This window comes from Stegostoma tigrinum, chromosome 1, assembly GCF_030684315.1.
Source record: "Stegostoma tigrinum isolate sSteTig4 chromosome 1, sSteTig4.hap1, whole genome shotgun sequence".
In the NCBI taxonomy this organism is placed as follows: domain Eukaryota; kingdom Metazoa; phylum Chordata; class Chondrichthyes; order Orectolobiformes; family Stegostomatidae; genus Stegostoma; species Stegostoma tigrinum.
Window position 1 is genome coordinate 46244384 of NC_081354.1, and position 12949 is coordinate 46257332.

Genomic DNA, 12949 nt, shown 5'->3' on the forward strand with positions numbered 1-12949 from the left:
TGAGCCATCTCCCACTGGTGGGTTACACCACCAGCAGTACCACCACTGGAGAGCCTGGAATGGCCGACATGGTGGCTCAATGGTCAGCGATGCCACTCAGCGCAAGGGACCTGGGTTCGATTCCACCCTCAGGTGGAGTTTGCACATCCTCCCCATGTCTGTGTAGGTTTCTACCTGTGCTCCTGTGTCCTCCCACAGTCTAAAGAAATGCATATTAGGTGAACTGGCCATGCTAAATTGCCTATACCATTCAGGGATGTGTTGGTTAGGTGAGTGAGCCATGGGAAATGCAGAGTTACATGTTCTTTGGAGGGTCTGTATGGACTTGTTGGGCCGAAAGGCTTGTTTTCACACTGTTGGGACACTATGAAACTATGGTTTTAAATTTTCTGGACACAGTTCCAGTCACAGATGACAATATCAGACTTTGGATGCAGAAAGATCCAGATGTAGCAAAACTAGTGCTGATGAAGGGAACCAAAATGGCTATCACAACCAGAATTGAAATCATCTAGACTCAAAGACCAGATCACAGTAGCGGTTGACATATTGTTATGGGGAGCAAGTGTAATTCTCCCAAGCAAAGGCCACCGCCAGATATTGGCTGAACTCCACCAGGGTCATCCAGGAATTTCCAAACTTAAGATGTCGGCAATAAGTTGTGTCTGGTAGTCAGGACTGAATGCAGATATAGCTGCCAACAAAGACAAACATTTCCACCAACAGCTCTCCGACATTCTGGGAACGGTCGGTTACATGTCGACTACAGTGGTCTGTTCGTAGGGTCTATGTTCTTAGTCATTGTGGATGCCCACACAAAGTGATTGGATATGCATAGAGACAGCAACTGCAGATGCTGGAGTCAGAGATCACAGTATAGAACTGGAGAACACAGAAGGACAGACAGCATCAGAGAAGCAGGAAAGTTGACGTTTTGGGTCGGGACCCTTCTTCAGAAACAGGGAGGGGAAAGGGTGCTCAGAAATGAAGAGAGAAGAGGGATAGGGTTGGAGGTAGCTGGGATGGTGATAGTGCAGGTAGAGAGTGGCGAGGATCAGTCAGTGGGATGGGAGGGTTGGATAGGTGGGAGTGAAGATGGACAGGTTTGTCAGGTCAAGGAGGCGATGATGAAAGGGAGGGTTGGACATGGGATGAAGCCGGGGGTGGGGAGATTTTAAAAGCTAGTGAATTCCACATTCAGGCCATTGGGCTGCAGGCTCCCGAGGCAGAATATGAGGTGCTGCTCCTCCAGTTTGCGGGTGGCATCATAGTGACATGACAGGAGGCCCAGGATGGACATGGCACGAAGGGATTGGTGGGGGGATAGTTAAAATGGTTGACGACAAGAAGGTGTTGTCGTTTGTCGTGAACAGAGCACAGATACTCTACAAAACACACAGTCTCCAAGTCAAAGCTTGGTCTCACCGATGTACAGGAGGCCAAATCGGGAGCAGTGGATACAGTAAACCAAGTTGACAGATGTGCAGGTGATGTCCTAGCTAAAATGGAAGGCTTGTTTTGTGCCTTGAACAGGAATGAGGGGGGTGGTGTAAGGGCACGTGTAGCACTTCCTGTAGTTGCAGGGAGAGGTGCTGGGGGTAGTGGGGAGTGTGGAGCAGACAAGGGAGTCCCAGAGAGAGCGGTCCCTACAAAAGGCAGATAGGGATGGGCAGGGAAATATCTATTCGGTTGTGGGGTCGGATTGTAGGTGGTGGAAGCAGCGGAGGATGATACGTTGAATACAGAGGTTGGTGGGATGACATGAGGACACGGGGATTTCTGTCTTTATTTTGTTGGGAGGGAGGGGTGTGAGGGCAGAGGTATGGGAAATGTAAGAGACGCGGTTGAGTGCATTTTCGATCACCAGAGGGGGAATGTACGGTACAAGAAATACAAGGACATCTGGGATGTATAGGAGTGGAACAGCCCATCTTGGAAGCACACGCAGCAGAGGCAGAGGAATTCGGAGTAGGGGTTCACATTCTTGCAGGAAGGTGGGTGTGAGGTGTAGTCCAGGTAGCTGTGGGAGTCAGTGGGCTTGAAATTGATGTCAGTTTTGAGGCGATCACCAGAAATGGAGACAGAGGGGTCAAGGAAGAACAGGAAGGTATCGGAGATGATCCAGGTGTATTTAAGGTTGGGGTGAAAGGTGTTAGTAAAGTTGATGAACTGTTCCAGCTCCTTGTGGGAGCATGAGGCAGCACTGATACCGTCAATGCGGTGGAGGAAGAGGTGGGAGAGTGTCAGTGTAACAACAGAACAGGGACCGTCCCATGTTTCCTAAGAAAAGGCAGGCATAGCTGGGGTCCGAGCAGGTGCCCTTAGCAGAGTTCATTCGTCAAACATGGGGACAATAACAGAAAAACTGCATGCATCTTCTGCAACACAGAGCTCCCAAAAATACTGGTCACAGATAACAGACCATCATTTACTAGCAGGATGTTTGAGTATTTCTTAAAGTCGAATGATATTTGACACATAAAGACAGCTCCATACCATTCATCATCCCACAGTCTGTCAGAAAGTGCAGTCCAAACATTGATGGCAGGCTTAAAGAAAGAACAGATGGCCTCATCAGATGCCAAACAGTCCTAGTTCCTATTTGAGTATAGGATGACCTCTCATGCATCTACAGGGAGAGCTCCAGAATGGCTAATGGGGAGAAGGCTCTGCAGCAGATTAAATCTGATCCTCCTGGAGTATGAAACAGCATCAGGAATGCCAATGTTAAAAACAAGGCCAAACTAGGCAAGAAAGACAATTTACTTCAAGTGACGAAGTTTGGTGTAGGAACCACAGAATGACCCTGCACGGGTGACAGGCATGGTCAATGCAAGGTCAGGTCCAGTGATGTACAAGGTTTGGGTAGACGCAACTGTCCTAAACGAGGATATGGCCCATATGAAAGCTGTAAACTCACAGAAGGGTCGGGAGTTAAATGTGCCTAGCTCCTCAGAACAGACGGAAAGGCTGGCAGAACTCATGGGTTCTCACTCTCACAAAGAGACCTCAGAATTTGAGTTGGACTCAGCAGATGTCACCGCCTCAACACCTTCACCATCCGAACAGAATGAATTTCTTCTGAGACAATCCAAACACAAGAGGCTAGCTATTGTGTGTTACACACTGCCTGTACCTGAGGCACAATCAGAGGAATATGACCCAGAGCTAAAACTCAAAAGAAAAAGAACAAGCCTGTGTCATGTGAATCAGAGGGGGGATGTCATGATTGTATCGACGTTAGCCAGGTTATCCTAATGGAATGAGTTTCGCTGAGTGATGTTGTTAATCGGGTCCAATCAGGGAGCCCTAGCAGACATAAGGAGTGTGAGACATGCTGATACTGAAGGCTAGCCCCTAGGGAGCTGGATCGGTGTAAAGGACTTTCTACATGTAAACAAAGAGTGACTTGGTGGTCAAATAATGGCCTCTGTGGAGTTATTTCAAAAGAGAAATAAATAAACTATCCTTCATAGCTACTGCAAAGACACAGTTGGAGTGTGACCAGGCCTGGAACTCAATATTAAAAAGGGTATTCTATGTTCCAGAACAATAAGCAAAAGGTAGAAGGATGAGGGATATCTTTGTCAACAAAAGATGTGATTCATTCAGTGGTGAATAGTGAAACAGATGCAGTAAATTGTGATCTGGAATAATTTCTGGTCGAAGGATCAACAACAGCAACACGTTACAGCTAGGGGTCCTCTACATGGTCCCAAAAAGTTACATCACCTGAGGATGAAGTCTAAATTGTAAAATAATGAGACAGACAGGGAGGGAACTACAATTGTAACAGCTGATTTTAATCTGCATATTGACTGGAAAAATCCAGTGGGCAAGCATAACAATGAAATCAGATCTGTAGAGTTCATCAGGAGCCATGTGAAAACTACTCAAGAACAAGTCATATTAAATCCAGTATTGCGTAAAATGGTAGGATTAGTAGGAGATCTCGTAGCTAAGGATCCTTGAAGGAATAACAATCTTAACATGGTAGAAATTCAAATTCAGTTTGAGAGAAACAATAACACAGATCTCAAACCAATGTCCTCAACTTATATTAGGGCAATTACAGGGACATGAAGGAAAAGCTGTCTAAAGCAGGTGGGAAAATACACTAATTGGAATAACAGCGCACGTGCAATACAGGCATTCAAGCAGATATTTTATAATGCTCAGCAGAAAAAAAGTTATTCCTGTTCTAAAATGAATACCCAACAAGAAGGATAAGTCACCCATGTTTAAAAAAGACCGTCAGAGAGTTTTCAATCAAAACTAGGCATACAGGGCAGCATAAACTTGTGGTGAGCCAGAGGATTAGGAACTTTTAGGAATCAGCTGTAGACAACTAAAAAGCTTAATGCACGGGGAGAAAATTTATGAAGAAAGTAAACTGGCAAGAAATAGAAGGACAAGTAGCAACAGCTTCTGAAGACAGATAAAAAGAGTAACTAATTATAGGACCATTGCAGAATGCAACTGGGGAATTAATAACGGGCAGAGGGTAACAGGTAATGGGAAATGGTGTATAATTTCAACTAATATCTTGCACTGGTCTTCATGGTGGAAGACACTATGCTTATCACAGCTCTCTATGATGTTCAAAGAGTTAATGAAATGAAAATTCTTTTAACAGCCTTTGTCACAAGAAAAAAAATATTAGACAGAGTATTAATACTTCACAGCGGACAAGTCACCAAGACTGGACAGCTTGCATCCAAGGAAAATGATCACAGAGGTAGCGGCATTGGTCAAAACATTTCAAATTCACTGGATTCAGAGAAGATTCCAGCGGATGGTGTGACACATCTTTCTAGGAAAGGAAACAGAAAGCAGGAAATTATAGTTCAATTATCTTAACATGTCATTGGGAAAATAATAGAAGGCACTTGCTGAAGTTCTTTGAACATATAACAAGTGGAGTTAATAAAGGGAAACTGGTAGAACAGCCAATTTAGATTCCAGAAGGCATTCAATAAGATGCCTAATAAAAGGTTACTTCACAAGATAGGAGACCACAACACTGGATTGAGAGCATGGATTGGTTAACACAGAAGGCAGAGTGGGCTGTTTATAATATTGGAAATATGTAAGCAGTGGACTGCCACAAAGATGATCCTTATGGTCTTAATTATTTACTATCTATATTAATGACTTGGAGGATGGGACAGAATATAAATTATCCAAATTTGCTGGCAATACAAAAATTGGGTGCGTAGTTTGCTGCAAGAGGACATAAGGAATCTGCAGCACGATACAGAACTTGAGTGACTAAACAAAAATTTGGCAGATGATGTTTAATGTAGGAAAGTGTGAGGCTATACACCTTGGTAGGAAGTATCAAAAGGCAAGCTATTATTTGCAAAAAGACTCCAAAACAGTACAACATGGAGGGATCTGGCTATTCTTCAGCATGAAACACAAGAAGGTTAGCATGCAGATGCAACAAGAAATTTTGGAAAGATGGCAAATAGAACTTTGGCCTTCTGGAGGTTAAAAAACAAGCATAAGAACGAAAAGAACTGCGGATGCTGTAAATCAGGAACAAAAACAAAGTTTCTGGAAAAGCTCAGCAGGTCTGGCAGCATCTGTGGAGGAGAAAACAGAGTTAGAACCTACTGTTTTCTCCTCCAGAGATGCTGCCAGACCTGCTGAGCTTTTCCAGCACTTCATTTTTGTTAAAAACAAGCATGTCTTGTAACAACTGGATGTGAATGAAGTGCAGCCTTGCACCATGTATTTAAGCAAGTACGGACTATCACTGAAGGCAGTTTGAAAGAAATTGTAATGTTCCTTGCACTAAAGTATAAACAATTCAACCCTATCATGGCCAGTGTTAGCACTGCTGCCTCACAGCACCAGGGAGCCGAGTTCAATTCCAACCTCGGGCGACTGAGTGGAGTTTGCATGTTCTCCCAGTGTCTGCGTTAGTTTCCTCGGTGCTCCAGTTTCCTCCCACAGTCCAAAGATGTGCAGGCTAGGTGAACTGGCCTTGCTAAATTGCCCATAGTGTTCAGGGATGTGTAGATTAGGTGGTTTATAGGGGTTTGGTCCGAGTGGGATACTCCAAGGGTCGATGTGGACTTGTTGGGCCAAAGGGCCTGTTTCCACACCATAGGGATTCAATGAAGTGGATTCCTGCGAATGAAAGGGGTGACTTATCAAGAGCAGCTTATCAAGAGCAGCTAAACATGGTCTCAATTGCCTAAACCACACTTTTCATAGGAGTTTTATCAAATTTAAGACCTCCTGAACAGTGATCAAATTTTGGTCTGTTTAATGTTGCAGGAGACTGTGATTATTTCTTATTTATTCATTGACATAAAAGGAGGTCCTGGCAACGCAGAATTTAATGCATCTTTAAAAGGCTTTGATTATACGTTTGATTGCATCTGTCCTGATCAATGTACTGTTACACATAAGTTGTGCCAAAGGAAGAATAACCTGTCAAAGTAATCTAACGAAATGGAAAGCACTGGTTAGACTGAATTAATGGTTGTTTGCGAGCTTATTTATATAATAAACTACAGAACATTTAATGTGTGATCAGGAGCTGTGCAGTCAGTTTTTACACATGGTTTTTCAGTACGCTATTTTGCATGATCCACGCACAGTTCTCTGAAACATTGCTTACATTTAAAGATAAGAATTTTGTTTCTCTGATGAAAAATGTAGATCAATGTGTATAAACTATAAAGAAAATCTCTTGAGCCAAATGACTACCCAGGTAACATGGGGGAAACTAACTGCAGATTTTCGCCCAATTAAACCAGAGTAATGAGTTTTTGTTTCATTTGAAGTCTGCTTACAAAACTAAAGCTTCATTAACCATTCATCTGCAGAAAATACTTGGCACTTTTATAGCCAGCGTTCTTCAATTTTCCTCAGAAAATCTAAGGAAAGTAAGTTGATGTCAGAGGGCAATAACTTTTCTTGTATTCTTGAGGTTTATATTGCAAGCCCAATATCCATGTTATCTGCCTTGGAAGACAGTAGGTGACAACAAAAGAGGTTATAGAGAAGGTGAATGCATTTAAAAAGTGACCATATAGAAAAGATGCAAGAATTAACAAGGAAGTACAGAAAATGACTGGTGAACAAGGAAATTAGTGTGCAGCACCAACACAAGATACATACTTTGGTCACATCATAAGAACAAATAGTGGAGAGAGACAGTAATTGGAGAACGAGGCTGACAGAGAAAATAGCAGAAGGAAACAAAGGAGAAGATTGGGTATAATGGTCTGGATACAGTTGACAAATGTAGAATCTGTAAAGGCAACACAGAGCAAACAGAGGTGCCAATTCAATATGGTCACCCTTTGGGATGATTCAAGTCCCACAAAGCATATCTTCATTGCTCCAGATGTCTCCCTCAAAAGAGATCAGGCCCTTTTTAAATACATTGCGTATCTCTCCTTATTATCATATGTTCTATGATCATAGATAATGGGAACTGCAGATGCTGGAGAATCCAAGACAGCAAAGTGTGAAGCTGGATGAACACAGCAGGCCAAGCAGCATCTCAGAAGCACAGAAGCTGACGTTTCCAGCTTAGGCCCTTCAGAGAGGGGGAAATGGGGAGAGGGTTCTGAAATAAATAGGGAGAGGGGGGGAGGAGGACCGAAGATGGATAGAGAAGATAGGCGGAGGGGGGAGTATAGGCGGGGAGGTGATAGGTCAGTCCGGGGAGGACGGACAGGTCAAGGAGACAGGATGGGGAATGGAGGTGTGGCTTGACATGGGAGGAGGGGATAGGTGAGAGGAAGAACAGATTAGGGATTTTAACTCCCCCTCCCATTCCTTAGACGATATGTCCATCCTGGGCCTCCTACAGTGCCACAATGATGCCACCCGAAGGTTACAGGAACAGCAACTCATATTCCACTTGGGAACCCTGCAGCCCAATGGTATCAATGTGGACTTCAATCTCCCCTTCCCCCACTGCTTCCCAAAAGCAGCCCAGCTCGTCCCCGCCTCCCTAACCTGTTCCTCCCCAGACTGACCTATCCCCTCCCCACCTATCTTCTCCTCTATCCATCTTCGGTCTGCCTCCCCCTTTCTCCCTACTTATTCCAGTTCCTTCTCCCCATCCCCCTCTCTGTTGAAGGGTCTAGGCCCGAAACGTCAACTTTTGTGTTCCTGAGATGCTGCTTGGCCTGCTGTGTTCTATGATCATGCTGGGTTAGAAACGTAGAAAATAAGAGGAATACGCCATTTGGCTCTTCAAGCCTGCTCCACTATTCATTTATGATCACTACCAACCATTCCACAAGGCTGTGGTTCTTCCTTTCCCCTCATCATCCTTTGATTCCTATCGCCCCAAGTGCTGTATCCAACTCGAAATCATGCAACATTTTGGTCTCAACGGTTTCCTTCACTAGCGAATTCTACAGACTCGGCACTCTCTAAGTGAAAAAACGTTTCCTTATTTCAATCCTTAGATGGGTTACCCCATACCATCAGATGGTCAACCCCGGTTCTAGATTCCCTTGTCATTGCAAACAGCTTTCCTGCATCTACCCTGTCTAATCCCGTTAGTATTTTATCGGGTTCCATGAAATACCCCTGTTCCAAGAAAGGGAAACAGCCATACAGCATTAAATCTGGAAGGCCTGCACTCTCAGCATCCACTATCACTTACACCCTCGCCAAATTGTTACCCATCCAAAATCAGAAATGAGCATCCCTGGGGCTGTTAGGATTTCAGGTTTCTAGCCTATTCAACTTTCTACCTGAAACATCCTATGTCCTCCCTTGCCCTTTGCCACTTCTTCCTAAAGAAATCACACACAAAATTAGCATGACATTTGCTATGTTGCTAGTAAAACAGAAAATTGTTCACTAATATTTGTAAGTTTAAAGGTGATCCAGCAGATTAAAAACAATTCCCTTGTTCCAGATGCAACCACATTGCAAAATGTGTTAAGAGAAAGTTAGTGGTCTAGAGAAAAACTCCTTCAGTTAATTTTACCTCAGAAAGATGAGCCACTATGGGTGCCATGACATATGCCTCAGATTACACAGTGAAGCCAAAATGTCTTCAGAACAATGCAATATGTGTTGGCACTCTATCTTCACTGATTTACCAGACCTATGTCAAAAAACAGTTGTGTATGCCTTCCATTAATGGAGTGACATCACAGGCGCAACTGCTCATGCACAGTAGATCACGGCAGCCATTTTTAATTGCAATCCCCTTCTCCCACATTGAGATGACACTCTGCAAATTAAAAGATGGCTTCAGACCTTGACAACGGTATTCATGGGTCTCCTCTATGGCTGGGTGTTTCTGCTCAAAGTACAAGATACTTGGAACAATCTAATAAAATGAGATTTAAAATAACCCAAGAAGAATATGTTAGATGCTATGAAAAAAGAATTAGGGCGGGAGTGAGATGAATTCGGATTGACTAAGTGGTTCAATTATATCTCGGACAGATTTGGAACAATAATTGGCATGGCTTTATGGATCAGAATCTGAACTGATATAATGACAGTCCAGCTGCTGCATATAGACGTGCTTTTCACCACAAGCAGAGATTCTAAACTGCATGCTCACTGTTAATATTTCACCTTGGTAACTGAGTATTATGGGGAAAATGGTACGTGCAGGTTCATGCCAACACAAAGTATTGAGCACTGTTCATGAAAAAATTATGACTCCAAAATCAACCTTGTTCTTAGAGTCTTCAGGTATTATGGGAGACAAAATACAAGCTTCATTCAGTGGTAACTCTCTCACCCAAGTTGGGCGTTTGTGTACCAACACAGGGCTCAAAATAAAGTCTAGTATATCACCACAGTATGGTGCTAAGGAAGTACTTCATTCACAGAGATAACGAAGTGTAAATCTGGATGAACACAGCAGGCCAAGCAGCATCTCAGGAGCACAAAAGCTGACGTTTCGGGCCTAGACCCTTCATCAGAGAGGATGCTGGATTCTCCAGCATCTGCAGTTCCCATTATCTCTCAATCACAGAGATGCTATCTTTTGAATTGAGGATTAAACTGAGGCCCTGTTCGGTAATAAGTGGTTGCAACATATTTTAGAAAATGAAAAGCACTACAGATGAAAGAGGTTCTTTTTCCCCTTTCTGCTACGTTTCCACATCATTAGGAACCAAATTGAGAGGATCAGAATGACAGTTTTGATGCACAACTCCGAAGTAAAAAGACATATTCAAAACAATTAATATCCATGGTGATCTTACTTGTACAGGAGTGAAAGAGCACTGATTTCCACTTGTCCAACCCATTCCTGCATTGTGAAAAGAAACCAAATTTAAAAGTTGCTCAGTGAAATTTAATTAGGCTTAAATATTTCAAATACTATTAGAAATATTGTTCTAACACATCAAGGAGTGCAGTCCTATACCAAAAAGCAGACACATGGTATTTTGTTTAATAAATAGCTGAGCCAACAAGTGCAAACACCAAGCAAAACTTCCATTATGCAAGTGAAAGGGTGATAGGTCAGAAATGGAGTGCTATCAAAGGACGGTAGCACCAATATTGAATTGAATTGAATTGAATGGAGTTGAATTAGCTTTGTTGTCACTTGTACTCAAGTTTACAGGCACTACATTACACCACCAGCTTAGGTACAAAGATACCTAGGTACAAATATGCAAGATCAAATTCTTAGGAAACAAAAAATTTAGAGAAGAAATAAACAGTGTAGCATTTTAGGTCATAAGAATAAATTTAAATAAATAAGGTAGTGAACATTCAGAAAATTAGTCTTTCTGATCATGTCCAAGCCAGCACCTAGCCTCAAGGGAAACTTCAACTGCCTTGTTGCCACTTGGACCAGAGTGGGTCCACGTCAGGTGCCATCTCTTCACTGATGGGTTCACTTCATTGATGCTGCTGAACCCACACTCACCCTGCAACCAACAGTCTTTGGCTCAGTGGCCAGGTCAGTGCACAAAACACAGAAAGCTAGCACCCAGGTGCAGCAGGTAATCAAGGTGGCTCATGGAATATTGGCTGTTATTTCAAAGCGGTTGCACTTTATAAGCAGTCAAGTCTTACTGCAACGTACAAGGTGTGGTGAGCCCACATCTGGAGTACTGTGAGCAAGTTTTGGCCCTCCCATCTAGGGAAAAATATTATTTCATTGGAGGCAGTTCACAAAAAGCTCACTAGGATGAGCCCTGGTATAGTGAGTTTGTTTTATGAGCAAAGATTAAACAGGTTGGCAATCTGTTCATCAGAATTTGGAAGAAAAGTGACCTCATTGAAACACACAGTATTCCCAAAGGGTGTGACAGGGTAAATGCTGAGAGGACAGAAACAGAGGGCATAGCCTCAGAATAAAGGGGCACCAATCTAAAACTGAGATGAGGAGGAATTTCTTTTCTCCTTGTCACAGAGGGTTGTAAGGGCAGAATCCTTGTGTATGATTGCAACCGAAATAGATAGATTCTTGATCAGTCAGAAAATCACGGGTTACAGGGAAAACCTAGAAAATAGTCAAGTCAGATCAGTCATGATCCAATTAAATGGCAGAGCAGGCTTGAAGGGCCAAACGATCTACTCTGTTCCTATTTCTTATGGTTTCAATTCCCTTGTCCAGGGATCCAATATCAGAAGCACAGCCTCCTAGCGGGAGGGCAGCTGGAGAGGGCCAGATGATGGCAGGTAAGCATATCTATGGACCATCAGATTCTTCATCTCTTCCGCCTCACCCCTTCATCTCCCATCTCCTATCCCTCCCCCAAGAAGCTTCCCCAACCCCTTATCAGCAGTGCATGCACAGAGGATGAGGTCACTACATATACAACATGGAGACATCATTACACATATACAGACACTTTCTACAGCTTTACTTGTCACAGTCAAATGATGTCACTGGCCACATCTGCCTATGCACAGAGGTAATGTTCTGTTATGAATAATTACACCATTTCCATTACCTATGATATCCCTACCTCAAACCCTGTATACTCTTTGGCCTAGTATCACTAACAACATGCTCATATTCTACCTACTCCCTGATCATTGCCAGGTTATGAAAGGCAAACTTATTTTCTTGACACTTCACCCCGAATCACCGGAGGAGTGGAGAAGAATGACAGGGAATCTCAGAAACTCAAAATACTAACATTCTGGACAGAGTAAATGCAGGAAAGATGTCCCTGATGACCAGGAAGTCCAGAACTAGGATCTAAGAATTCAGGGTAGGCCATTTACGATTGAGATGAGGAGAAGCTTCTTCATCAGAGAATGGCAAGCGTGTGTAATTCCCTACCACAGAAAGTGGCTGAGACCAAAACATTCCATGTTTCCTAGGAGTTAGACACAGTTTTTAGGGTTAAAAGGATCAAAGGATATAGGCAGCAGAATGTGGAAACAAGGTTCTGAGTTGGATGATCAGCCATGATCATCTTGAATGGCACAGCAGGCTCAAAGGGCTGAATGCGCTACTCCTGCTCCCCCATTTTTTTATGTTTCTATATTTCCTTCAAAGAAATTTTATTTTAAAAAAAACATATTAGAGATTAGAAAAATACTCGAGCAGCCATCTTTCCACTCAACTCACTTCCATTCTCTCCTAAATTCACACTCCAGTTTGTATTCAAATAATTTAAAAACGGTTGTTTCCAAATTAAAAGTTACCCTTTAGGTTTTGTACTCTGTGCGCCAAACCTGTAAGGGCGATAGAGGCAGAAACCCTCATAATATTTTAGCAGTATGTAGATGTGCACCTGAGATGCTAAAGCATACAAAGCTGAAAACGCATACAAAGTGCTGAAAACTGGATTGAAATAGTTTAGTGGTTTTTTTTAATCAGTATGGATACAATGGGCTGAAGAGTCTTTTCCTGTGCTGTAGATCTCCAGTACTCTATATTCTACACTACTTGGGCACTGCATTAACAATTAATTCAATTAAATGGACCTCACAGGCATTGTATCCATAATGTACCTCTAGCTGCTGAACT

The 12949-nt window shown here is 42.9% G+C and overlaps 1 protein-coding gene across 1 annotated transcript in view; it reads right to left on the reverse strand.

Moving 5' to 3' along the window:
• otud4 (OTU deubiquitinase 4) overlaps positions 1-12949 on the reverse strand; it is a 129634-nt gene that overhangs the window by 87679 nt on the left and 29006 nt on the right. The window contains exon 4 of the mRNA XM_048542260.2: positions 10215-10261. Within this exon, the coding sequence (XP_048398217.1) occupies positions 10215-10261 (47 nt within the window). The remainder of the gene's footprint in view (positions 1-10214; positions 10262-12949) is intronic.